The sequence below is a fragment of the Arabidopsis lyrata genome (assembly GCF_000004255.2).
Source record: "Arabidopsis lyrata subsp. lyrata unplaced genomic scaffold ARALYscaffold_7, whole genome shotgun sequence".
Taxonomy (NCBI): Eukaryota; Viridiplantae; Streptophyta; class Magnoliopsida; order Brassicales; family Brassicaceae; genus Arabidopsis; species Arabidopsis lyrata.
Genome location: NW_003302549.1, coordinates 11,027,490 through 11,054,224, shown reverse-complemented (window position 1 = coordinate 11,054,224; position 26,735 = coordinate 11,027,490). Strand labels below are relative to the sequence as shown.

Genomic DNA, 26,735 nt, shown 5'->3' with positions numbered 1-26,735 from the left:
AATTGTATATCATTTGCTGATTTTTGTTTTATCTCTGATGCTTTGGTTTGATTGATAGCTATTGTTCATGTAAGTTTGATGCATGGTCGATTTTGACTCGAAGAGTCACGAAGGTTCACATTATTCACGTTATTCTCTAAATCATAGGGAAGCTCGAGGGAAGTCTTCTTCAGTATCAGAAGACTATTGCATTTGAGAAAATAACAAAGACTTGCTTAAGAGCTTGAACCGTCCTCTGCAATTAGCTTTTGGTTAAGGAGCTTTTGATCAACAGAAACTAGAAAACATCTGTGAGATTTGCTACAACTACGCCATTTAAATTCATGGTTCTTCTTCACCAGATTCCATTAACATCGAACGGAATCTTTCTACTCCGAAACCGATAGGGAGAAAGACATTGCTAGCGAAATACATCGACTCAGTCACAAGATGAGAGAGCTCTACTCTTAATTTGACTACATTGCTCAAATCTGTTTGATTTTGATAAACCTAAGACCTTATTCTTTTCCTGTCTTCAACTGATCATCTTCTAATTCAATCTCACATCAAACAGTCCATTATTAACTGTACATAAATGCATTGTTTCAGCCACAAGACAAAAGATAGGTCTACTAGTAATTTGATCCACCAGTGTTACTTAAGATCCTCCTCTCTGATAAATTATCAAATTCTAGATGAAAAAGGCTCAATCTTTGACAAGTAATGAATCTGAAATAGTTTTAACCAAAGGTCTTAACTTGATCTGTTTCATACTAAAACCAAAACTCATGTTTGTTCACTCCAAACACAAACACAGCAGTAATCAAAAATCGTCTTATAACAAAAAGGAAAATTGCAACAAAACAGAAGAAACAACTAAATATCTCAAGTAGTAGGCTTGGTTCTTCTTCACTCGTCTTCTTGGCTACGGAGCCTAGCAAGCCTGTTGGTAACAACAATGTCTAGCTGAGAAGCTCTCTCAACAATTGACTTCCTCTTCTTAGTGGAGACGTTGTGAGCAATCTCTGCACAGTAAGTCCTGTTGTGCATCATCAACAACTCGAGCTCACTTGTGTTGTGAACAACGAATTTCTTGAATCCATTGGGAAGATAGTGACGAGTCTTCTTGTCAGATCCGTAACCAACATTGGGCATCAAAGTCACACCTTTGAACTTTCTTCTCACCCTTGAATCAATACCCTTTGGCCTCCTCCAGCTTTCCTGAGAAAGAATTCACAACCATAATGTCTAAAATGTAAGAAATCAAAACCAAATCACCACAAACACATATCAACAAAGCTCGGATTCTTCCAAAAACAACAGACATAAGAGACTCAATCAAAAACTAAAACTTGAATCAAACTCAATCTAAACAGGATTTCAATGAATGTTGTTCATGGGACTACTCAGGCTAAGTAAAATCATCATTTTCATGTAAATTCTTCGTTCTTAGAGACTGAAATCAGATACTAAATTCAACCACCATATTGCATCCTAAAGGTTCAAACTTTAAGACTCAGAGTCCACTAAATTTTGTGATTGATCTACTAAAACCCTAAGAAGAAAAAGGGTTTACCTTGACGGTGATTCTGCGGTCGCTCTGGGGTCTGATGAACTTAGCAGACCTCTTCTTCACGACCTTCTTGGTAAGCAACGGGACCGCCATTTTTGCTTCTTCGTAAGATCTCTCAAAAGCGACTCCGTAAAACAGCACAACAAACCTAAAATGCTTTTTATAAGCGTACACTAGGGTTTCTGATATTAAATACTTAATGGGCTCACTTTGTGGCCCAATAAACTTTCTTTTCCGGCCTTTTCTTTTTTCCTTCCAACTAAAAAAAAATTGTATGCTCTTAATAATAAAACATCTCTTTTTTATTAAATTAAATTGTATGCTCTTAATTTCTTTTACAAATTATCATTCCTGGTGGTCTTCTTTCTAGTCGAGGATTGTGGACGTCGTCACGACAAGTTGGACATGAACGCTTGCGTCGCAGCCACGGGAGAAGACAATCCTTATGAAAACTGTGGGAACAAAGCAAATTCATGATCCTCCTCTCACCACTTGATGATGATAACTCTTCTAGACATATTATGCACTCTTCTTCTGTTGGTATTAGAACACCTTGAGAGTCGTAATCATTGAAGCTTAACCAATCAGTATACAATGTTTCTAGAACAACTTCAACTTCAGCTTCAACCAAGAAACCTTCTTCTTCTTCTTCTTCAAGGCGGCGACTTATATTAATCACGTCTTCGCAGATTTTAGGAACAACTCTTTGCTGAATCCAGTTGTTGATATTTTCCTTGGACAACACGTTAGCCACATATCTACTACATATTTCTTCTCCAGTGAGGAAAGAAGGTGGGATCTCGGATTCGATTGTTACTGTTGCATTCTTCTCTCCAAGATATTTTTGTTGAGCCAAAGTTTCACGACCGCTAGGACTCCGGATAAGAATCCGCTCAAATCCTTGGATATTTATTGAGAAGGATCCTGAATTTTTGTAATCAACGATGTGCGTCGTAGATTCATAGTTTAGAATCCATGTCGAAGTGCCCTCCATAATCCTTAATGATTAAATTACGTCTAACAAAATTTCTGTTTTGCCTCTCTTACAATCGATCTCGATCGTCTTTATTTATAGAAGAGGTGGTTCATCGGAGATTCCAAATTCACTTAGGATTTAATTAAATTAACATTAAATGGAAATAATGATGCCCTAACTAAACCGGAAAAGATAAAACAAGAAATGGAAATTCAAAACACCTAAGTGAAATGTTTTTTTTTGTTTGTCAAATATTTAGTTGACTAATAATTATCAACTGAAAGATAATTAAACAGATATATTTACGGATTCCAAAAGAAGTTTAAATATAGTTGAATTTATTGGAAGAAAAAAGAAAAAATGAGTAAAAAAATTTCGTGCCACTTGGTCCTTTGTTACTCAATCATTCGCTCATTACTCTCTTCTTCTCCATCCAATTAAAGATTCTCTCTTTTTAATAATGCTTTCAAAAGAATTCACGAATAATCAATTTTTTTATATTTATTTTCTCTCTTCTTTATCAATGTGTATATATATATATAGAGTCATAGGGAGAGAGAGAGAGAAAGCGTTTCTTCTGTATTCGTGGGAGAGGACAAATTATTGAAGTAAGTTTCTTTTTTCTTCCTGCTAAAGTTTCGATTTTTTTTGGTTCTAAATATTTTTTAAAAAGTTTCGATTTTTAAACTCATTGATATGATACTTTGTGTTCCTTTGCCTCTCGCGGCAATGGGTTTGTGTTAGTGATCGTGCTAAAAAAAACTAAAGGGTGAAGTAGAAGAAAGTTGGTTCCTTTTTTAATCTAAAACATTTATATGATCACACTTTAGCTTCTTCTATATTGAAATTAGGGTTCTTGTTCTGTTTTCTTAGTTTTCCTCTGCTTTTAATTGATTGTGATCGTTTCTGTTCAATTTCTCTGAACTAGCTGCAGCTGCACCGAATCTTATATAGGTCTTGGTGGTAACTGTCTCTGTTGATGATGATGATTTATCCCAATTTGATTTTGATTAGGGTTTAGGGTTTATAGAGATTGAATCATTAGGGATTTGTTTTGAAAATCATTAGTTATTATTGCTAGTTGAATTTGTCATCCTCTGTTTGTGAAAATTGTATCCAACTTGGTTAAGAAAATTATATTTCTCTGTTTCGATTGAATCCTCTTTTAATCATTTGCCTCCATCAGGGTTTAAAAGAATCCCCCTTTTCGTCGTTGTTGCGAAGAAGCGGAGTTAATCGAAGTGCAGGGCTTTCGCAATGAATATCCCAAATGGAACGTTTTCAAGATCTGATCATTTCCATGCTTCAAGTGATGCTTCTCTCTTTTCCAGTTCTCTACCTGTTCTTCAACACCAAAACCGTATGTACCTCGAGTAGTCTAAATCGTCTTTATATCGTCATTCATTGGATTATGTTATAATCTTTAACTCTTGCAGTCAACCCTCGCGCGAGCTACCATCAGTCTGTTGATGAAATTGCTTCCGGCTTAAATCAATACAATGGAGGCACTGGCAAGATGCTTGATGATGGTGAGTCACATCCAATCGGAAGCATGCTTCCCGATGATGAGGAAGAGCTTTTCTCTGGTCTAATGGATGACTTAAACTTAAGTTCTTTGCCAGCTACGTTGGATGACTTGGAAGATTATGATTTATTTGGTAGCGGTGGAGGTCTTGAATTGGAGACTGACCCATATGACAGTCTAAACAAGGGCTTCTCACGAATTGGTTTTGCTGATTCTAACGTTGACAATGTTATACCTCAAAACATTTTCCAAAATGGAGCGGGATCGATTGCTGGCGAACATCCTTATGGTGAACATCCTTCAAGGACTCTGTTTGTTCGGAATATTAACAGTAACGTTGAGGATTCTGAATTGCAAGCTCTTTTTGAGGTAATTTCACTTTTGTATTCTCAAAAATTGAATGTTTATAGGGGGAAAGATTGGATCTTTATGTTTGTTTTCCCATTCTTGGCAGCAATATGGAGATATCCGAACTCTGTATACAGCCTGCAAGCACAGGGGATTTGTAATGATCTCTTATCACGATATCCGTGCTTCTAGAGCAGCTATGCGAGCATTACAAGGCAAGCTAATTAAACGGAGGAAACTGGACATACATTTCTCAATCCCCAAGGTTTCATATTCTTGAATGCTCTTATATATGTATGTATTATTCTTGCATTCTCTTTTTTAATATACAATTGTTCTGTTTTATAGGATAATCCATCGGAGAAAGATGTTAACCAAGGAACTCTTGTGGTTTTCAACTTGGCTCCATCAGTTTCCAACAGAGACCTTGAAAATATATTCGGTGCTTATGGCGAGATCAAGGAGGTGATGCGTTTTTATTCTGTTGTTTCTGTTTGTTTTTTTGAGGTTTTAGGTTTCTCTCATGACCTGCATAACGGTTAACGTTTGTGTAAGTTATTGTTCTGACAAAGCAGGTACGGGAAACACCAAATAAGAGGCATCACAAATTTGTTGAATTTTTTGACGTTAGATCAGCTGATGCAGCTCTCAAGGCTTTGAACAGGACTGACATTGCTGGAAAACGTATCAAGCTTGAACATAGTCGTCCTGGTGGTGCACGTCGAAAGTGAATATACTGATACCATAGAAACTGACTTTGATGAAATTGTGGACTAATTTTCTGTTATGATTTTTTGTCTCAGCATGATGTTGCAAATGAATCCGGAGTTGGAGCATGATGATTACCACAGCTACCCGAATCATGTTGAGTCGCCTTTAGCAAGCTCTCCTCTAGGGAACAAGTGGTATAATAGTCCTGTTGATCATCCTCTACAAAGTTTCAGTAAGTCGCCAGTATTTGGAAACTTGAGTCCAACAAAGAACATCCGTTATCCAGAATTTTCGTCAATTATGCATTCTCAAGAAGCAAATCTGATAAAGGCTGCATCGGTGAACAATGGCCAAGAGGGAAGAAGGTTTAGCCACTTGGATCACCTGTTTTCAAGCAGCAGCTATAATAGTGCAAGCCACAAAGCTTCTACCTTTCAGCAACCGCAGTCGTTTGGATCTGTTTCTTCATTTGGTTCTTTGAACTCACACCCGAGTCACGTAGAAACATTATCTGGATCAGAGTTCCTGTGGGGAAGCCCTAGTTCTTCAGCCTGGCCTGTGAATCCATTCTCTTCAAACGTAAAAAATAACAGGTTTCCTTACTCGGCTCAGAACGGGTCGCTCCACCAGCTCCATCATGTCGGATCTGCGCCATCTGGATTCTTCCCGAGGTCCCCTGAAACTTCATCAATGGCTTTCCGAGGAACAAGTGGTCATATGAATTCTCAAAGAAACTTACGTGAAACTAGCTCTCCAAGTTTTAAAATGTTGTCTTCTCCAAGATTTAGTCAATTGTTTATGGGCAATGACTCTTACCACTTACCTGTTCCTACAATGGCTTCCATTGACGACCCATTTGAGGTTGGAAGGAACCAACAGTTTAATAGTAACGTTAACCAAGTCGACATCAAGATACAGTTTCAGCTTGACTTGAGTAAGATTATGAGGGGTGAAGATCCACGCACAACCTTGATGATAAAAAATATCCCTAATAAGTAAGAGTTATCCTTTGATTTTGCTGTGGTCCTGTTAGCTTACGCGTTGTGGGATATGAAAGAACTGATATTTTTCCTTGTTCTCAGGTATACCCGGAATATGCTCTTAGCTGCCATCGACGAGAAAAACAGCGGAACTTATGATTTTCTATATTTGCCTATTGATTTCAAGGTAAAGACCATTTAGGTTTGTTGTTGAATCTTTGACATCACGTGATCGTAATTCTATGTTGCTCTCTTTTGGTTTCTTGTGTGCAGAATAAATGTAATGTGGGGTATGCATTTATCAATATGGTGTCTCCTAAATTCATCATTGCATTGTACGAGGTACAAAACCTGATTGAGTCTCTAGTGTTGTTTCTGTGAGATTGAAAATTTTGGGGATGAACTTATGCTTCTGATCTGCTTCATAGGTCTTTAATGGAAAAAAATGGGAGAAGTTCAACAGCGAGAAAGTTGCTTCCTTGGCTTATGCACGAATCCAAGGTAAAGCTGCGCTTATTGCTCACTTTCAGAACTCGAGCTTGATGAACGAAGATAGGAGATGCCAACCTATTGTCTTTGATGGATCAGAATCTAAATATCCGGTAAACAATCTCTTACAACAAACACGGGATCTTAAATGATCATTTATATGTTCTGTGTTTATCTGATGAACTGGTTGACTCATACATCTCTATATTTGAAACTAGATCATCCGGGAGAATTCTCAGCTCGAGGCATCAAATTCAACGGTTTCTCATCCTGTAGTCAGCGAGAGCACGCATCAAAGCTGACAGTCAAGTGAATCCCATTATTGCCTTTGGTTTAAAACGTAAATATCAGTTTTTAGGATGAGATGATGATGATAATGATGATGAACAGCAACAGACTGCATAGCAACTTTAGAAAATTTTCTGGTTTTCTCAGATCTTTCTGGTTGTTTGGTTTCCGGAATCAGAAAGTATTATTTGATCTAGACATGTAAATTGATGGTTGTGTTTTTTTTGTCTTGGTTGGCCAAATCATCTCTCCAAAATGTATACATAGGATAGTTTAGATACATCTTATCTTATTGGTAATAAATAATGATACCTTTGTTCTAATTAATGCATTTGGTAAAAGACCAAATTTCATAAGCTTTGTAACTCAAAATTTCTACTTTATGCTTGAACCAGCCTCTGTTCCTCTAGTCTCAACCCCTAACATTGTCTTCACTTGAAGATCCACCTGAAAGAAACACCGTTCGTCTTCTCTGACATAACTCACACGACCATTCATCTGCTCCAATAGTTTCCGTGAAAGCTTAAGCCCTAAACCATCAGGCGTGTCCCATCCATCTCGAGTCTCAAACATATCACTTAGCATCTCTGAAGGAAGTCCTTTCCCTGGATGTATCATCCTATCATAAAACAACATCGACCGTTTTATGTTCAAAACACTCAAAATCTGGATAACGGCTGCATTGTTTACTTGGAAACACTCAAAATCTTTGAAAAGAAGTTGCATTTTTCAGTTGTTTCTGTTGACGTTTACCTGAACTGCAGATGGATATAGTGACTATTGTCACGTGAAAGCTCCTGCCCTCGTGAGATATAGATTGCGACCCAACTATTTGGAAACGGCGCATGATTGACAATGTTGCGTAGAAGATCAGCAAGAATGAGCTGGAGCTTTACTCTGTCACCATAGAGAGGCAGCGTTTTGATCTCCTCGGCGACTTCAACCCTGAGTTGTAAGTTACCCTCTCTCAGTAAAATCATCACTTGGCTAATGATTGTGTCCAAGATGTTTTCAAGTCGAAACTCCTCTGTTTCCAATTGCAACTTGCTGATCTCATAAAAAAAAAACACTTGTTTTTCAGATTCCAAATGTAAAAACTTCAGTAGATGAAGATTCAAAATGTTATGCTTTACCCTTCCTCAATGCTTTTCAAGTCTGTGCCTTCGATTATTGTAGTGATTTGCTTCTCACAAGCATCACTAGTCTCCAGAAACTGCCTTTGGCTAGCTGAAATCTCTGAGGATTCAAGAAGCTTATGGGCAAATCGGATACCGTTGAGAGGATTCTTGATTTCTTGTCTTATGTAAGTTAATTCGTTGAGGCTTTGAGCACTCTCTTTCAGTTCTGGGCAGCTCAAACCCGATTCTTTATTGATAATCTGCAGGAAGAAGAAACATCTTATAACTTTCCCTTCGATGTTTGTACTCTTGTTCGCGGTTAAGGATGCTTCTATGTACCTCCCTTCCTTACTAAAGAACTCAACCAGTGAACTCTCAGTAACATTATCACCAGCAATTCCTTGGTACAGAGAGATCAAGAACTTTGTAAGCGAATCTTGGCATTTCACTTTACAAAAGACTCCAAAGACTTCACCGGGTAGCATTTTCCCAATCACCTCGTGTTTTGACCATCCGGTAAGCTTTTCCATGGCTGCGTTCCACTCAGAACAACAAGCATTCTCATCTGAAGCAAATATCGGTGGAATCAACGGATTTAAGCTTTGAACAATAGTCTTGTAATCTCCTTGCAATCTGATGAATCTATCTGTGATTGCTTTCTCACTAGTGATGTCTTGACCAACGAAGCAGACACCGATGATTTTTTCAGTATAATCCCGACTCGTGCAGGAGTTAACGAGAACACACACATCAGAAGAAGAATCCGGATGATTGTTTTGACCAAACTTTCTCAGTTTTAGCATTACACTTTTCTCCTCTTCACCTGAATAGCACAACATATCAATGTTTTTGTTAGTTGATAAAACTCATAACATGAAACTGGTATGAAGAAAAGCTTCTTTTATATAACCTTGTAGGGCTTTGCACAAGAGACTTTCAAGAACTGCGCGTGATTCCTCTTGAACAATCTCATTGGCAAGTGACTTCCCCATGGCTTCACTAGCTAGTAATCCCGTCATTTCGGCGGTTTTCTTGTTCCAACCATTAATACATCCGGAAGAATCAACCCCAAAAATAGGAGCAGTTGCGGTTTCAATCACCCTAACCATTTCACACACAAAAGAAGTTAGTTCATTAGCATCTCTTGCTACGTCATTACCAGACAAAACTGGCCTACAGCTGGTAAATGACTCTCTCATTATAAGTCTTAGGGAATGGATAGCATCAATTTCTGAGATTTCCCACGGCAAGCTCCTGCTCTTCGCAACTTCAAGAAAGGCTTTAAACGATGACCTCGGATGCATTCTTCCGGCATCATCTTTATCCTTTGGACGATGTTTAGCTCCTCCCCATTTGATTGCACTTGCAGTATTGGACCTGAACCAAAGTAAGTAATCTTTTGAAGAAATTCCCGCTGCAGCCACACCACAAACCGCATCTCCAAGTGAGATGGCACCAGGGTATCCCGCATCCACCAAACTATCAGTTGTTAAACCCGTGGAATCATCACCGTGATTCTCCACCAGCCAATTCACCAAGTCTTTAACTTGTGACTCATTAGGAGTAACACCGACCAACCAACATTTCCCCTTGTAATATAACGCAGCTCCATCACATTTCACAAGGTCCATAATACCCGGAGATTGTGTAACAATAGCGGAAACAGTATCACGGAGAAGCATATCGCACAACAAGGTCTGCGTTCGCATAGCCTTCTTCTCAGCCAACTGTGATGCTAACTGAAGTTCCATTTGAAGCTGAAGTCCAAATGCTTGCATCAGAAACTCACAAGCATACCGCAACGGGAATGGAACGTATCTAGGAGAACAATGATGACCTACAACTAATCCCCAAAGCTTGCTCGAATCTTTGCCTTTTATCACAATAGCGAGTGCAAGAGAAGCTACAGAGCCCATATTCGCCATATACTGCGTATGGCAGCCATGAGGAGCTCTTAGAGTAGAATTAACTAAACAAAGTGGTCTCTTGAGTTCCTCACTCTGAACAACCTTAACCGGAGTTGCATTGCAGTCACAAATCATCCGGACACGATTCTGTTTAAACAAGAACCGAGCAGCCTGAGGAATATCTGTTGCAGGATAATGTAAACCCAAATAAGGCTCCAAATCAGACCTTCTAATCTCAGAAACAACTTCACCATGATCATCTTCATGAAACTGATAAACCATAACACGGTCATAACCGGTAAGTCTCTGAACATCTTCCACAACAGTATCACAAAACGCACCAATATCTCCCCCGGGAAGCGACTGCAGCCTAGAAATGGCCCTAACGGCGAGCTTCTGAGACTGAACTGCGCCTGCAAGGGTCAAAGCCGGGTCACCGGATTTAGCAGGCTCCAAATCCATGACTATCCCTGCATCAATCCTGTGAAGTATAGCATAAAAAGGCTTTTGGGTCGTCCTAGAATGGACCAAAACAGGATTCAGCAACGAAATCTCAGTAAAGGAAGCAGCTTTAGCCAAAGAAGCTCCAGAAGAAGGAGTAAAAAGCGTCCTTGCATCGATTCCAATCAAACCCTTGACTTTATCAAACTCACCAGAGTGAGAGGTGGAAGCAAGAGACAACAAACCAAGAAACTCAGAGGAGTTCTCACTAACACCAAGGATCCTAAAACTAGGTTCTTCAACAGCAATCAAACAACCAAAGGGCTGAACAAGACCGCCTCTTTGGATATTAGACAAGTAAGCAGTGATGTGTTCATCAGGAACGTAATTAGGAGGTGAAATCACAGATTTGGAGTAGTTAAAAGACTTGCCGGAGTAAATGGATTGGTCGAAATCAGCAAAGAGAGCAGCATCAACAGAGTATTGAGCAGTGTTGGATTTTTGAGGTTTGGAATCTCCAAGAGGTTTCATATTGCTTGCAGCAGAGGAAGAGCTCTCGAATCCCATAGCTTTGGGGAAAGTGTGGAGTGAGTTTCGATCAGAAGAAGAAGAAGAAGATTCTTTATCATTAGCAGCAAGAGAAAGAGAGAGAAAAAGTAAAAAAGGTTTCTTTTTTATGTCGTCGTTGATTCGTTTTTTACCTCAAGATTCTTCTTTTCATGTTTTCTTCAATGCTTTTTTTGTTTTGCTACTGTGTTTGCATTCTCTCCCACACGTACAGATTGTACCGATTCACTTTAATTTTTCTTGTGTTTTTTTTTTTTTTGAATAAAAAGTTCCATGGAATTAATTAGTTGAACTCTCTGCCAAAAAGATTTATTTTTTTTAAGTAGTCGAAAATTGTTTTGGTAGATTTGATTCTTCCTTTAAACAAATCATGTTTGATTCCTCGATGGGTTTTTATGGTAAAATTGGTTTAGAATAGGAAAACAAGTGGAAAGAATTAACCTTTTTGAGACTAATCTCCATTAGCTTATGCGTTTTTGGTGTCTCTAGGATTGTGTTATGTAAACTGTTTTTGTGTTGTAGTAAATGAGGACCAAGAGAATCAGGAGTACCAAAGAGTTTGAACTAAGTGAACTGAAGAAAGTAACAAATGGGTTTAGTCCCAGTTGCATTGTTTCTGAAGGTGGAGAGAAAGAAAGCTCCCAATGTTGTTTACAGAGGAAAGCTTGAAGGCAATCGTGCTTTTGATAGTGCTGCTTTATAGTTTAGTACCCAAGAACACGTAACCAGTAAAGCAGGAACCAGGTTTCATGCGACTCCTTTATTTTATTTTTGATAAACTAATTAACTAAACTCTTTTTTTCTCTCGACTCTTCCACTGATGTTTGTTTTTATCCTTGTTAAAGGATAACTGATAATTAAATGTCAACCAAAAAAGCAAGTATATCTAGCATTCCTAAACATATCTAACATTCAAAAACAGAACTGGTTTAAGTTTCTAACAAACAAAGTAAATAAAAAATGATTATAAAATTGATATTATATTTTTAATCACAGTTAATTGGAGTTGTAAATTCTGTTCAACTTATAAAAAATTTAAAGTAAATTTTGGTATTTAGAAAATTTTGGCTGAGTTTATCATTCTTGTTTGTTTAATTATACAATAATTTTGGTATGTAGATTTTTGAAAATATATATATTTTTTTGATAAACCCTATCTTCATACGACTCCGAAATAAGTAGTGAGACAGAGCCATAGGATGTGGATAGTTGAGTTTCATGAAGACTATATAGTAAGTAATCGTGTGAAAAACATGATCCAAAGCTCAAAACCTTGTAGCAAGATTATCTAAATAAACAATTAAGAAGAAAAAAGACATTCATGCTTCGGGAATTCAATCTTCTTGAACCAAAATCAGAGTCAATTCGCTAGTTAGCATTTTTAAAATTCTAATAATTTTCTATAATATGATATATAGACAAAAGAAATAAAAAAAATAATGGAAATAAGATAACACTAATTTTTTTTATTGGAATACATAATAAAAAGTCTGTCAGTATTTCATCCTTAATCACAATAACCATATACTCCATCACCAAAAAAAAATAGAGAAATTGTTAAAAATGCCTCTTTTTCAATATCCTTTTTCAAAATGCCCCCTTTGAGAGTCCATTTTTTAAGTTTACCCTCTTTTAATTTTTAATGACCATTTTACCCTTATTTGTAACAAAATTAGGTCCACAAAATAGAAAATATTTTTTGGCGGGAAAAGAGATCCCGCAAATTTTTGGTGGGAAACGTGATCCCGCAATTTTCCCGCCAAATTTTTTTTTTTTTAGGAAAAGATTCCGCAATTTTTTTGGCGGGAAAAATTTACAGTGCATTTTAAAGGTTTTACAGAGTATTTACAAGTGTTTTGTAAGGTTTTACAATGTATTTTAAAAGGTTTTACAGAATATTTACAAGTGTTTTATAAGGTATTTATAACTTGTAAAACCTTATAAAAAAATTGTAAAACCTTATAAAATAGCTTGTAAAATCTTATAAATACCTTATAAATACGTTGTAAAACCTTTTAAAATACATTGTAAAACCTTATAAATACCCTGTAAAAACCTTTAAAATACCTTGTAAATTTTTCCCGCCAAAAATTTAACACCAAAAAAATTGCGGAATCACTTTTCCCGCAAAAAAAATTTTTTGGCGGGAAAAATTTTTACGGGAAAAATTTACAAGGTATTTTAAAGGTTTTACAAGTTTTTACAAAATCAAATTTGTAATTTTGATGTGTGCACATTCTCATGTTTTCCTTATATATTTGTGATATCTTTTATTAAAAGAAGGGTAATTTTGTCATTTTGTACAAAAATAGGAGTATTTTTAAAAATGGACAGCCAAAGGGAGTATTTTTGAAAAGGGGTATTGAAAAAGGGGCATTTTTGTGAGTCTCCCAAAAAAATAACCATATACTCCATCTGTTCCTAATAGTTTGATGTTTTGGGTTTTCGCACATATGAAAAATTCAATCATTGTTTAATCATTGTTTAATCATTTGAACATTAATTTTGATATTACATATTCTAAAATAATTAACAACTAATAGTAATCTAAGAAATTAATTATTTTCAATCAAGACATCTTAAGGAAAATTAATTTGATAATTGTATTACAAAAAATTATTTCGTTAAAACATTGCATACTTTTAAAAATAAAATTAATATACAGAAATATGTAAGAAATACTCAAACATCCATTAGCTTGATTCCCTTATTGTGCGATAGTCTGAAATAATATATTTGAATCTGCATCATTAAGATAATTTTATCATAGCCATCAAAATTATATTATACATATGTAATTTTATATTAAAAATATTATAAAAATAAAGAAGGAAGGAAAAAGTACTTAAAAACAAAAAAGAAATAAAATTGAAAAGAATGTAAACAAAATATATAATCAAACTCTTACAATGATATCTTAATTGAGTTTTCAACTCATGCAAGAACATAAACAAAACAAAGAAAATATTTAGGATTTGAGACAAGGTGGAGGGGGATGTGAGAATAGTTATTTATAGGAAAAAAGTGATGGAAGTTACATTTCTAAAAGAATTAGATTATAGGAGTTATAATTATAATTATAGTGTGTTTAAATGACAATGAATAGACAAAAAAATAGTCAATTCACAATTATGTAATTTCAATTACAATTTAATAGTAAAGTGTGAATTTAAAGTATGAATTAATGTATATGACTAAATGTGTTATATTTTAAGTTTAATTGAAAATAAATATTATATTTTTGAAAATAAATTGCCAAGTGGACCAATAAGGAGAGAGTGAAACCCTATGAATAGACAAAAAAAAAAAGTCAATTCACAATTATGTAATTTCAGTTACAATTTAGTAGTAAAGTGTGAATTTAAAGTATGAATTAATTTATATGACTAAATGTGTTATATTTTAAGTTTAATTGAAAATAAATATTATATTTTTGAAAATAAATTTTCAAGTGGACCAATAAGGAGAGAGTGAAACCCTATTTTTATATGTATGATTAAAAAATCTCTACAATGATATCCTACATTCATATTCAAGATTGGCAAAGAAGTGGAAGTGAACATATCTCGTACATTGAGTTGTATACAATGCTAACGAGAACTCGTTAAACTTGTGTGTCTTTTACTTTCATTTAACTCACAAGAGAAAAACATTCCGCAAGTGAAAGTGAGTTAAGAGAACAAAAATATGGAGCAAATGAAATCAATAATGCATACTAGTATTATCCATCAAAGCAGCAATGTAACTTGTATCTTTGCCACATTGCTGAAACTATACAATGTCAACCCTCTAGCATAGTGAAAATATGATATAAAATAAATGACTTACCACATGTCTACAGTCGTTTCATTCTTCTATGGATCTAATGTCATTACATCGAACAAGGAACCAATGTTTTGAATCTACAAATGCATCATAAAAAAAATACCTTTTTATATATAAAGAGCTAGCCATATGTTGAAGAGGATGGTAAAAATAACCTTACCATAAAGCACCCAACCATGTATTGAAGAGTTAAAGCAATGAGACATGCATGTCCATCACCAATGACAAGCCCATCCTACAACCAATTGTGAAAAAATCAACTACATGTATATATCTACAAAATAATACTTGTTGTGAATCTAGAGGAATAAATATCTGCACAGTACATTTGACCACTCCGCTGGCAGGAATACCTGAAATTCTTGGTCCAAAAGTTGTTGAGCAAGATACCTTCTCGCTTCTCCGAGTCTTAAGCAAAACAAGACTCATCATAACAATGCTTATCCTCAGAAATTTCCTAAACACTTCATCAATGGATAACCAAGTTTACCTTTAGTGGATTCATTCATATATATGTAGGCCTCGGATTTTCAAACTCCTTGATTAGTTTAAAGAGTTTCGCAGGACTCAACGTCTGCCAAGAAATTCTAGTTAATCATATGAGTAATTAGCAACAGAGATGGCGATGCCATATCTTTAGAACAATGGTAACGTCCGGGAGAATCACCTCCACCAAAGTTGTAATAAGAAACCTATTGTACACGTAAAGAGAAGCAAGATCATCTTTAAGCTGGTCAACATAATCAGACCTTGTGAAGCCTTGTTGCCTCAATTGACTAAATTTTTCCAGCACTTCAACAGCTGAAACAAATTATCATTAAACAAAGGCTGAGAGAGTGAGTCCTTAGGAGATATGATAAGACTACACCATATACTCACTTTCTTCTATCCTTAGTAGCAAGATATCTTCTTCTGCTACTTCTTCATTAGGTCGAGGAGAGTAAATGTCCAAATTGAAATCATCATCATCGTCCTCAAGGTCCTTAAGAAAAACCGTTTAGAAATGAAATCACACAAATGGGCAAAAGGGAGAGATCTCATAAGAACTTACAACATGATTAGCTTCTTCTACTGCTACTTCTTCATAATCCATATCGTTCACATCATCATCATCGTCCTCAAGGTCCTAAAGGAAACAGTTAAAAGTGAAATCACCCAGGGGTTATTATCTGCTGATCAGGAGAGCATAATAACTTACATGAAGATATTCTTCTTCTTCAACAGATCCATCAGAATCAGATGGTTCATTAGATGATTCTTCACCGTCTGTTGGTAACACATGCTCTTCGACGGGATTCTCCTCCAAAATGTTCTTCATCTAATGATGAGACGTTGATTGTCGCGAACAAGGAAGAAGCGTGACTCACACGGCACAAGGAACAAGACCACCACACACTTTCCCAGTCGTGATTCTTTGCTAATGCTTGTCCGTACAAACTGCTTATGTTCAGAGAGAAAGTTCTCACTAGAAGGTTTCACTGAAGAAAAGAACAAACAGATAACAAATCACATTTGGTTGTGTCATGTGTGGAAGTTTGAGGTTTACTTGAAAAACAAGTTATATACCTCCAAGGTCAGTGATTTTTGTAGCCTAGGAACATATGTAATCGTTTGGTGTTAGGGCGAAGTTGGAAAGCTTCAGGATTGCGCCTTAAGTCATGGGATGATCTTCAGAAGTTGTGATACGTTCTTCTTAAAGAGAAAAAGATGTTAATGACTCAACGTCAGCTTCAAGCTCAGACCATGCACTTTCCTAACCTGAACGCATTCCAATTTCCAAAGGTAATCATATGATACCAAAGTAACTCCCAAAGGCAATGGTTATGTATCCGAAAAAACATCATATGTAATATGTTTTTCACCACTATGGGAGATTATTTATTCATGTTTTTTTGCATCTCAATATAGGTGAGGAGATCAATGCGCCGCATAAAGCACGTGCTGAGAGAGAGAGAGAGAGAGCAATTGAAGAACCGGATCCAAGGAGATCGATCATCCGAGATGAAGAGAATGGTTAATGGTATGTGATCTTTTTTTGGCAACCGAGAAGTAGTAAGCGCAGAGGTGTTGAGTTTTTTGGGAGTAGGAATTAACGCAAGAAGTTGAAGAAAACTTGATATATTTTCCTTTGGAATTGGTTTTGTGATTGTAACTGTGGCGACTGGCAGTAGAAAAATGTTTGGTTGTTGATATCTCTATATGCACATTTCTGTAAACCAATGGTTGATGTTTCTTTGGAGACGCATGTTGATTCAGAGCTTTTTCTTCTAACATAATCAAACTTAGACCAACATAAAACGGCTATTTATGTGGCGTTTAGGTTGACCCAAGGCAATTTACACCTTATGAAGTAGATGAAAGGTTTGGTGGTTTAATCCGACTCCTATAAGGGCAATAGTGCAGCTTTCTTTTTTATGTGACTAATGTTATGTAATCTCCAAAGCATCTGATTGACTGATGTTATGTAAGAAATCAATGACCTTTTTGGTTCATAAGAAACAACGTTAAGAAATAAGATTCCTCTTGACTGTTTTGGTTTATTTACCTACTAACAACAAAATATGACCAACAAATTTTAATGAAAACAAGTTAAACATTCTATAGATTTACATATTGGCAAGTTTGTCAGGGAGCTTTGGACCATTAGACAACTCTGAAAGAGACATGTTAACACAGAGCAGAACAAAGTCAGGTCACTTCCTTACGCCTAATCAAAATAACTTGTTGAATGATCTGCACAATAAGGACCATGCAAGCAGAATCATGAAACTTTTACTGAGAGTTATAGATTAAATAGCTTATTATAATACCATGGAACCACCAGATCCAGTCCCCCGATGATGACGATATTCCTCCTTTCTGAAAGACCACAGAAGCTAGAAAATTCGATAAATTCACGAAAACAAGGTTCGAGATACCTCTCTTCATTTATATTATTGACAATGCAGAGTACAAAGATCTAACCAACAGTTTGGATTTACCACAAGGAGATAAAGGCTGTTGTTAACCTCCAAAACTGATATTTCACTCAAAAAATACTCACTTTTATACATTCAGTATCTCAGCTTCACCAACTGTACATTTAGAACAGAGTGTTAAGATTCCAATGATCTATTCTTATCCTGGCTAAGACAAGGGTTCCGCTTACTTGTGTACTAACATCACCGAGCATTATTCTATGGTTAACTAATTAAATAGCACCTAACAAGTCTTGAGGAACTAAACTAGTCTATGACTAAATCTGTAAAAGAAATCCAGAATCTGCACTCAAGGTATAGAGGAAACAAAAGGAAGAGATTTCTTATTCCTTGTTACCGAATCTCTTGGCGATGACAGGACGAACATCGTTGGCATCAGCCAATGTCTCTAAGAAGGGAAGTAATGTAATCAGACCATCATCAGTTGGATCATCGTACCAACTTTTGATAGGGATCCCATTGTTTATTTGCAATCTGTACACCTGAAACATTAACAATGAGGGTCCATGTAAAACTTAAGGAAACTGCAAATTCTGCACTGTGGTGTCTATCACTGAGACTAAGGCTTCTATTGGACTGTGAGTGAAAAGCAAAAATTAATGAAACATAGGTACTGAAGGGAATCCTTTAGAAAGTACCTGTGGACAGTTGTCAATTATAGCCATTTTTGCTAGATCAAGACCCAAAACAGTTAAATCCTTGGTATAAATCCCATCTGAAAGAATGCATGAATCCCGGTAAAAACGTTGCGATACAAACTTCCCATCTGGATCCAATATATCTAGAAGTTGAGACGCATAATTGCTGTGACTAGCCGTGAAGATGACAACATGAAAAAGTTCAATGACCCTCTCTAAGAACCTATAAAGGTGTGGCCTTTGTTTCACGTAAACAGTGTTCTCTTGCATATTGAAAGTGACTCTGAAGGAAAAGTCTGTATCTCTGCAGGCTCCCAGAGTCGAATGGACCAGAGTTTCTGCAATGTCACTTTAAGATGATTAGTAAGTGTGGTGGTACCATGGAGGCAAAACTTAACCAAGTGGTTCATATCATACCATCCAAATCAAGAACAAGGGTTACCGCCTTCCTTTTCGGGGATTCCCTAGGCTGCTGCATATCAGGGAAATAATTGGATACCACATCAGCTAACTCCGGTTGATTTCTTAAGAAAAGCTGTGGATCAAAATCTTCAGTTTGTTCAGCTTCAGCGTGAGCATCTGCTGCTTCCAAGTTTTGTGATCTTGACCAGTTGAATGCCATAAACAAGTCATGTTTATCGACATTACCCCCGCTGTCCTCATAAGACTTAACATCATCACTGCTGGCTGATCCATCTTCTAAGTAAGGTAATACCATGTACTGCTCAGCTACATCTAATAACACACTTGGCTCTGGAAAGATGCAACGAGGCAAGGGACTTATCTCAGTGAAAAAATCAACATTTCCACTCTCATAGAATGGCAAGCTTGCAATCAGCACATCAGAAAGAAAGTAATCAGAATCGTTGCAAGATTGATTGTTGCTGCTGCTCTCATCAGCTCCCCACCTAGGCATTTCCCATTGCACATTGTTTCCTTCCACAAATACTGAGGAAAGCCATTATTAGATTACTCGATACTAATTCAAAGATTAGCTTAAATCAAAAACTGAAAGAGTAACAGAATACCTCGACCAGTTTCTGAATACAGTTCATCATCCAGAACAGGTGAAAATATTGTATCCATATTCGACGCATTATTGGAAGTGTCTTCAACTAGCAGGTCTTCGGGTTCGTTTGTTTCAACATCCCTAGTAGAAGAATCCAAACCTATAGAAATCAAAAGCATCATCACAACAAAACTAGCTCAGTTAAAATAAAAAGCTGACCGATCTATATGTAGAATTCAAGAAACAAGCCTTACCTAAATCTTGTTCCTCATTGTTGTGGCAATTCTGAGAAGCAGTGACCAAATGTTCCATTCTCTCCGATTTTTTGGAATCAAAGCATGAATTTTTTAAATCCTTATGAGGTAATTTCTTACAAACACCAAGAACCCTTTTTTCTCTAAACGAGTCTTTGCTTATCTTGCTCTTCATTTTCAAAAATGGCATTGGCATAGTCTGCAAAAGGAATGGTCTCAAGATCGATGCTGCAAAACAAAGTCAGCTTCTTGATGAAGAAGACAGAATCTAGTAAGATAAACATACGGATCTGTAATAGAATTTTTGATCATTTTCACAAACTCAAACTCTTCTCCACCACAAGTCTACCGATAAAAACAAAATAAAATTGCTAAGAAACGTTAAATACCGATCATTAATAATCACAATTGCATAAAAACACCAAGAACTAGATTGAGCTCAGGAAGAAGAAGACCAACCTGAAGAAGCAAGAGTTTTTTTTTTTTTCCTTCTCTCTGGTTTTTTTTTTGTCTCAAAGACAATTTCCACGAATGAGAGAAGCTTAGCTTATAACGTTTTTTTTTTAATTCCGAAGAAATCTTTTGGTGGGCGGGTTTTTAACCTGTAAGAAGATGACACGTATAAAGTTTTATCCAGCTCAGCTACTCACCCTTGTAACTTGACACGTGCTGATCCTTTAATTTTTTTAAATTTTATTCTTTTTGTTGAAGTTAGGTATAATGGGCTTAGGCCCATATTATATGTAGGCCCGGAACGACGTCCTTATCCATTATTCAATCATTTTAAAAACTCTCAGATTCTTTCTCTCCACGCGTTGTTTAAGCGCATGAACTACTTCATTTTTCTCGAATCTAAAATTCAAAAAATCTTTTTTTTTTTTTTTAATAGAATCTCAGACAACAACTGTTTCTTAAAAAATATGTAAAATTAAGGTTCATCATTATCCAAAACCTATTCATGTCTTTAAATGAAAATCTGACAAACATATACAAAGTTATTAGGGCCTGACTGGTTTAAACGCAGCGGTTGCGGTTGCGGTTGCGGGAGTTTGCGGAAGCGGGCGGTTGCGGTTTCAAGCGTTACCAAGTGTTTTGAACGACTGGTTTAGCATTTGAAAATGAATGCGTTTGCAGGAGTTTTATGACTGGTAAACCAGCGGATGCGGTAGCAGTTAAATAGAAAAATGACCAAAAAAATAAAACATATTACAAAGAAAAGAATTAAAAACACCAATATATTATTATGATAATATTAGAAAAATTGAACATGCTTAATAATTAAAACCATAAATAAAGTATTAAATAATTATTCAAAAATAAAAAATTTTGTAATAAGATAGTACTTTATGCTGGTTTAACTCCAAAAATCGTATCAAGTAATGGGACAAACTGTAAATAACGTTGAATTCAATCAAAAAGCAAGTGGGTTTCTATTCGAGAAAACAAATCGAAACATATATTCAATCAAAAAGCAAAGCAATACATAATGAAAAGAAAAACAATGCGATGAAAAATATTCAAAGAGTTACACATGAGGTGGTGAATGAATAAAATGATATATGATATTTACGTTTGGTTCTTGATTTTCATCAGTTTGGGTGTAAGACATTGAGAGAATAAGGTTTTAGAATATTGATTAGGGTTTCTGATGAGAACGTGATACAAAGATGAAAGATATATATAGGATTAATATATTTTATAATAATTATAAGTAAACGTTTGATTTTTTTTTTCCAACCGCTACCGCCCGCAACCGCAAACGCTTGCGGGAAGGAGCTTTTGAAATTCAGCGATTTCGAGCGGTTTGAAGCGGTACAGAGCGATTTCTATGATTGGTACCAACCGCTAACAACCGCAACCGACCGCTAGGAGGGTTCTAGCGGGAGAACCAATCAAGCCCTTAATTACCATTAAAGAAAAAGTAATTAACTTACCAAAATAAATTTGTTAATTAACACATATACCATTTTTGATAACATAACTTTCCAAAAATTTGAATCTTTTTTCCTTTTTCCCAAAACCATTATTTAGCCCCAAACCCAAAGAGCAGAGGAGAAATAAAAAGAGGGTTTTTTTTTTTCTTCTTCCGATACTCGAAGCCAATAGCGAGAGAGATACAAACATCAAGAATCCTTATTTTGGGTTTTTAGAATCGCTCGTGAAGGAATCGTGAGTCGAAGAAGTTTTTAACTTCAGATCTGATTCGTTTTGTTTTCCGGTAATCCGGAGAGAAGAGAAAAATGGGCGGTCGTGGCGGCGGCGGCGTTAGTAACGCGAACGGGGGTGTTCCGGCGTCTTCGAGGAAGGTTGTTCAGGGTTTGAAGGAGATCGTGAACTGTTCTGAGTTAGAGATCTATGCGATGCTTGTTGAGTGCGATATGGATCCTGATGAAGCTGTTAATCGTCTCCTTTCTCAAGGTTCGTTCTTTAAGCTTCCATAGCTTTTTATGTCTTGTTTGATTTCTGGGTTTTAGCTTTGAAGCAAAAAAAAATCAAAACTTCAAAGAGTTTTTTTTTTTACCTTGTGAAGAAATTTTGCTAATCATGTTAAAGCTGTTAGAACTTCTTGTGTAAGAGAATGTGTCAGAACTTTGTTTGTTTTCCTTAAGTTTCTTGAAATAGTAATGTTTTTTGGATTTGGTTGAATCTTCTTCATTAGCTGGCTACCTGTTTCTGGAAATAAACATAAAAATCAGTTTTTTCTCCCTTTCTTTGTTGCCGTCTCTTATAATGTTGTTTCTTTAAAACTTTTCAGATACTTTTCATGAGGTGAAGAGCAAACGAGAGAAGAAGAAAGAGGTTTGTGGATTATAACATTAAGCAGCTACTAGTTTACTAATGCCTGATAGCTTCAGATGATGATTTTTCTTCTTGTCTGATTCTCACTTATTTTGCTTGTTTGGTTAGACTAAAGACCCTGCAGACTCCTGGACGCGTAACGTCCCGAATCGTGGAGCTAGAAGCGGTAATGACAGTTACAACACATCTCGAGGTGGCGGAAACAAGTATAATTCTAATGGTAATAAAATGCAAATTGTGCAAGAGAGAGAGAGTTTTCTCTTTTTTTCTTCTGTTGGTTGTGATTTTGGTTACCTCAGAAAAATGTCTAAACTTGTTACTGGATTTTGGTTCAGAGACGGGGAATGTTCATCATGGTGTACCTGCAAACAGAAGAGAAAACGGAGCACGTAATCATTGGGCAGGATCTTCTGTATCATCTGGTGTGCTTGGACGCCAACCTCCATCAAACAGGTTCTTAACTTCATGTGGTCTTTTAGTATCTGATTTTGTTAAAAATGTCCACTATTTTGTGTTATCTTAGTATCTCCATTGCTTTGCAGTGATCCTCCAAGCTCTGAAGTCAAGAAAGCACCAACAGGCCCGAGTGATGCAGTTACTTCGTCTTCGCTGCCTTCTCCTGCGTATCAATCCGCTTGGGCCAGTGCTAACCCCGGGCAAAGAACTATGGCTGAGATTGTGAAAATGGGTAGGCCTAACCAGCAGAAGAATGTTGCTTTGCCTCGCTCATCAGAGGCTCAAGAGAGCGGAAGTAAAGCCCCTTTGAAGGATGAATGGCCTTCAATTGAGAAGCAAGATGTTTTTTATCCATCATCCTCTGTCTTGAAACCATCTGCTGAATCTAAGATTTCTGCCGACCAATTTAGTGAGTCTCAACATCTGGATGAGACTCATTTGGATGACCACCACCATGAAACAAAAACATATCCAATTGAGTCTCCTCCTGATATGGATCACAATCCGCCTGCTTCAGTATCAAGCAGAAATTTGGTTGACGATGATTCAAGAGATTCCTCAGTGTATGACGATGAAAATAACAAAGCTGAGAGATATTCTTATGAGGAAAATGGAGGTGAGATATTCATATTCTGTGTGAGTCTTTTTTAATTTCTTTCTTACTCTTTGTCCATGTTTTTTGATGTTTGCTTTTCCCACTGTTTTCAGCTGAAGATGTTTCTGCATCTGTTGCTACCGGTTTTCAGCAACTTACTATTGACAATGAAGAAGAGCAGGAAGCATTACCGAGAGACGACAAACCTGCAGTGATAATTCCCAATCACCTGCAAGTCCATACCTCAGAATGCTCGCACCTAATGTTCGGTAGTTTTGGTTCCGGGATAGGATCTGGTCAAGCCAGTGGCTTGAATGATAAATTGGATGAACCACTAGAAGCACAGGATGATTCTTCATTCAGACATCCCGACACTAACTTTTATGGAGAGGAAGAAGAACAGCTGAGAAATGCTGCTACTAATGAACAAGTGTCTTATCAAATCGATTCAAGTACCCGGAATTACCATTCTGCCACAGATTCTGAGACAGAAGCAGTGCAACATGAACCTCCGCAAGAAGAAGGTCATCAGTACAAGTTTTCGTCTTCCGCAGATTACAGATTTGAAAACAGCCAACAGTTGAATTCTCCATCAGAAACCAATCCTCAAATGCAGAATCTCGATACCTACCCCAACGTAATGGTAAAATCCAAACACTATCCAGCCTTAAAAATCCATCACACAATCGAAAGGATCACTGAAAAGATTTTTAACCATCTCTACTATTTTTTCTTAATGTTCAGCAGCAAGGATATACAAGTTCGTTACCCAACACTCTACTCCCATCAGGCATTCAAGATGGAAGAGAATCTGATCTTCACTACTTGCCTTTCACAACAAAATACAACACTGCTGCTCCCTCTTCACTTAGCGGTCCAACAAATTCCATGGCCGAGGTAACTAAATCCCCCTTTCTCTTTCATATAAACTTATTCTGAGCTTTCCTCTAATACCATTGCTTACACAAATTTGTTTGCAGGCACTAAGAGCTGCGAGTATTTCATCTCAAAACGCAATGCCCAGTGCAGGACAACAAGCAGCAGCTCTTGCACAACACCTCGCCTTAAATCCATACTCTCATCAGCCCGGGATGCCTTTAGGGCATTATGGTAATTTGATAAGCTACCCATTCATGGCACAGAGTTACAACCCTTACATGCCTTCAGCTTTTCAGCAAGCGTTTCCCACTGGGAACCATCAGTCTTTAGCTGCTATGCTTCCACAATACAAAACTCAAGCAACCGCTCCTCCTGTTCCTCCTCCCTCTGCCTACGGTTTCGGCGGTGGCGCTGCCTCAAGTAACAACTTCCCTTTGAATCCCACAAGTGCTGCAAACTCCTACGAAGATGTCTTGAGCTCCCAGTTTAATGATGGCAATCACTTGGCATCATCTCTTCAGCAGCAGGTAAACCATGAAATTCCTCTCAGGTTTTAATCTTGTTGGTGTGACATTTGAAGTTTTGGTTCCGTTCGGTTTACTCAGTTTAGTCAGCTGGAATTTAAACTGGAGTATTCAAATTTTTGTTTCTGTTTGGTTTTGGATGGGTATGGCTCTGTTTGGAACTGTTTGGTTTTAAGAAAATCAGTTTAGTTTGGTTTCTGGTTAGGCTTTGTTTGGGACCCAAAAAAAAAAACTAAAATGCAAATAACAATTTTCTAGTTAGAATTGTCTTTAGTTAGTAGAATAAGATGAACTTTCCATCTATTTGATTTGGTAGCGGTTTGGTTTTGGCTGGGTAAGGTTTATTTTGAATTGGTGTTATTTGTCCCGTCTCTGTATTGCAAACCTTAACCAGTAGCTTTCTTTGTTTTGCTTCTGCAGAACGAAAACTCAGCAGCCTGGCATCAAGGACAACAACCCAACTCGCGAGTAGTTCCAGGAAGCGGATATTACAGCTTCCCTGGTCATCAGAATCAGCAGCCTCCCGGTTTCCGTCAAGCCCAACAACTGCAACAGCAGCAGCAGCCGTCTCAACAACAACAGCAACAACAACATTATGGAGGACATGGCTATGTGAGTCCTTACCATTCACAAGCAGCAATGTCATTAGAACATCTTCATCACCAACACCAACAACAACAAAACGCTAGAGACGCGTCTAAACAGACCCAACAGCAGTTATGGCCCAACAACTACTGATCAAAAGCAATCAGTCAAATCCCTCTTTCCCCTTCATTTCCCATCTCTCATTCCTGAGCAGCGATGGGAAGATTCCGTGTTGTGAAAATGGAGTTGTGTTGTGTGTGTGTGTGGGTTTGTGGTTCGGGGTAGCGTCTTATGAGGGGATTTGGTGAGAGACCTTCAATGGCTGGCTTGTTTACTTGCTAACCTTCTTGTATTACTAAAAAAACTCTCTGTTTTGTCTTTCTTCTCTTTTGTCTGTTTCTTACCATTTTACTCTTTTCCTAACTCTTTAGTCTTGACATTCTATATCAGACCAAACTTCACAGTAAAGATTGTTATGTCTGGACCAAACTCTGAAGTCATCATATTAGGTAGCTTGGAAAGAGACAACATAAGAACTTGGAAACAGAAATAAGATTACTATTTACACATTTTCACTGTGACTATGCTTTATTATCTATTAAATAAGGGGAAAATTGGAAATAAAGGATATCTACTTAAAAATTTGTCCATATATCCCTTCTTCTTGTAGATTGGTCAAATAGGTTTTTTAAAAATCAAAAACCCAATTTTACCCTCATTTTCTCACAAATTTCATTTTAAAAATAAAACTTCCTAATTGGTTTTACAAAATTAAAATAGAAATAATAAAATCACAAAAAACTCCAAATGAAAGAGAGTCTTTCACGAAGACCTAATAAAAGACTTGTTTTTTTTTCTTCTTTTCGTCAAACCATCTTCTGTCGGGAAAAGAAAAAAACACGTTTGTTGCCGCCGGCGATTCCTCTGTCTTCTCTCAATCGTCGTCGCCGGCGATTCCTCTGCCGTCTCTGTGTCTGGCGCCGTCTTGCTTCCTCTTGATTTCAGCTTGAAGCTTCCTATTGGTTCGTCTCTCTCCTCTGTTGTCTTCTAGTTTCCCCTTTGTTTGACTGAAATCCTGTCTTCTTCTTATTAAATTCGAAATGAATTTTCTTGTTCTCTCGATTTAGTGTAATTTGCAAGAGTTTATTTCAGTTTGCATGTAGATTTGTTAATTTCTTTGAATTCGTGTAGTTCAGATTTGAAGTTTCAATTTTGTGAGTTTTAAAATTCCAAATTTCAATTGCATGTAGATTCCTTTGTTTGTTTTGTTCCTAGATTCCTTTCATGCGTT

The 26,735-nt window shown here is 36.8% G+C and overlaps 7 protein-coding genes across 13 annotated transcripts; 2 read left to right on the top strand and 5 right to left on the bottom strand.

Moving 5' to 3' along the window:
• Positions 1 to 700: 700 nt before the first annotated feature.
• LOC9304083 (60S ribosomal protein L32-1) lies at positions 701 to 1,803 on the bottom strand. The gene is made up of 2 exons (XM_002867965.2): positions 1,556 to 1,803; positions 701 to 1,200 (listed from the first exon to the last, which is right to left on the bottom strand). The coding sequence occupies exons 1-2, from the start codon at positions 1,643 to 1,645 to the stop codon at positions 889 to 891; spliced, it is 402 nt and encodes a 133-aa protein (XP_002868011.1). The 5' UTR covers positions 1,646 to 1,803; the 3' UTR covers positions 701 to 888.
• Positions 1,804 to 1,897: 94 nt separating this feature from the next.
• LOC9306143 lies at positions 1,898 to 2,725 on the bottom strand. The gene is given in 2 exon segments (XM_002867964.2): positions 1,898 to 1,915; positions 1,917 to 2,725. Coding segments are annotated over 2 exon segments (648 nt in total). The 5' UTR covers positions 2,547 to 2,725.
• A 301-nt stretch (positions 2,726 to 3,026) lies between these two features.
• LOC9304082 (protein MEI2-like 3) lies at positions 3,027 to 7,125 on the top strand. 2 transcript variants are annotated; one of them, XM_021019335.1, is made up of 11 exons: positions 3,027 to 3,136; positions 3,715 to 3,888; positions 3,965 to 4,422; positions 4,508 to 4,666; positions 4,750 to 4,866; positions 4,977 to 5,128; positions 5,205 to 6,107; positions 6,195 to 6,279; positions 6,366 to 6,434; positions 6,521 to 6,694; positions 6,800 to 7,125. In XM_021019335.1, exons 2-11 carry the CDS (start codon positions 3,786 to 3,788, stop codon positions 6,881 to 6,883), a joined length of 2,304 nt encoding a protein of 767 aa, XP_020874994.1. In that variant the 5' UTR covers positions 3,027 to 3,136; positions 3,715 to 3,785; the 3' UTR covers positions 6,884 to 7,125. The 2 variants fall into 2 exon arrangements, with proteins under 2 accessions (XP_020874994.1, XP_020874995.1); XM_021019336.1 differs by lacking the exon at positions 3,027 to 3,136 and adding an exon at positions 3,195 to 3,312.
• Positions 7,083 to 11,039, bottom strand: LOC9304081 (phytochrome E). The gene is made up of 4 exons (XM_002867963.2): positions 8,898 to 11,039; positions 8,003 to 8,810; positions 7,623 to 7,916; positions 7,083 to 7,488 (listed from the first exon to the last, which is right to left on the bottom strand). The coding sequence occupies exons 1-4, from the start codon at positions 10,900 to 10,902 to the stop codon at positions 7,245 to 7,247; spliced, it is 3,351 nt and encodes a 1,116-aa protein (XP_002868009.1). The 5' UTR covers positions 10,903 to 11,039; the 3' UTR covers positions 7,083 to 7,244.
• Positions 11,040 to 14,756: 3,717 nt separating this feature from the next.
• Positions 14,757 to 16,045, bottom strand: LOC9306142 (25S rRNA (cytosine-C(5))-methyltransferase nop2). Its single transcript, XM_002867962.1, has 6 exons — positions 15,926 to 16,045; positions 15,779 to 15,853; positions 15,607 to 15,709; positions 15,395 to 15,528; positions 14,888 to 14,962; positions 14,757 to 14,804 (listed from the first exon to the last, which is right to left on the bottom strand). Exons 1-6 carry the CDS (start codon positions 16,043 to 16,045, stop codon positions 14,757 to 14,759), a joined length of 555 nt encoding a protein of 184 aa, XP_002868008.1.
• A 1,142-nt stretch (positions 16,046 to 17,187) lies between these two features.
• LOC9306141 (CTD small phosphatase-like protein 2) lies at positions 17,188 to 20,124 on the bottom strand. Of its 5 annotated transcripts, none has more exons than XR_002330688.1 (6): positions 19,607 to 19,997; positions 19,372 to 19,512; positions 18,761 to 19,291; positions 18,344 to 18,681; positions 17,538 to 18,187; positions 17,188 to 17,460 (listed from the first exon to the last, which is right to left on the bottom strand). XR_002330688.1 is itself a non-coding variant. In XM_021019395.1 (6 exons), the coding sequence occupies exons 2-6, from the start codon at positions 19,800 to 19,802 to the stop codon at positions 18,029 to 18,031; spliced, it is 1,365 nt and encodes a 454-aa protein (XP_020875054.1). In that variant the 5' UTR covers positions 19,803 to 19,834; positions 20,066 to 20,124; the 3' UTR covers positions 17,188 to 18,028. The 5 variants fall into 5 exon arrangements, 4 of the variants coding, with proteins under 4 accessions (XP_020875054.1, XP_020875055.1, XP_020875057.1 ...); XM_021019395.1 differs by adding an exon at positions 20,066 to 20,124 and having other exon boundaries at positions 17,188 to 18,187; positions 19,607 to 19,834; XM_021019396.1 differs by adding an exon at positions 20,066 to 20,121 and having other exon boundaries at positions 17,188 to 18,187; positions 19,607 to 19,805.
• A 1,523-nt stretch (positions 20,125 to 21,647) lies between these two features.
• LOC9306140 lies at positions 21,648 to 25,933 on the top strand. Of its 2 annotated transcripts, none has more exons than XM_021018574.1 (9): positions 21,648 to 22,024; positions 22,362 to 22,405; positions 22,514 to 22,625; positions 22,741 to 22,858; positions 22,948 to 23,477; positions 23,570 to 24,099; positions 24,204 to 24,353; positions 24,437 to 24,862; positions 25,280 to 25,933. In XM_021018574.1, the coding sequence occupies exons 1-9, from the start codon at positions 21,847 to 21,849 to the stop codon at positions 25,595 to 25,597; spliced, it is 2,406 nt and encodes an 801-aa protein (XP_020874233.1). In that variant the 5' UTR covers positions 21,648 to 21,846; the 3' UTR covers positions 25,598 to 25,933. The 2 variants fall into 2 exon arrangements, with proteins under 2 accessions (XP_020874233.1, XP_002870069.1); XM_002870023.2 differs by having other exon boundaries at positions 24,201 to 24,353.
• Positions 25,934 to 26,735: the final 802 nt, after the last annotated feature.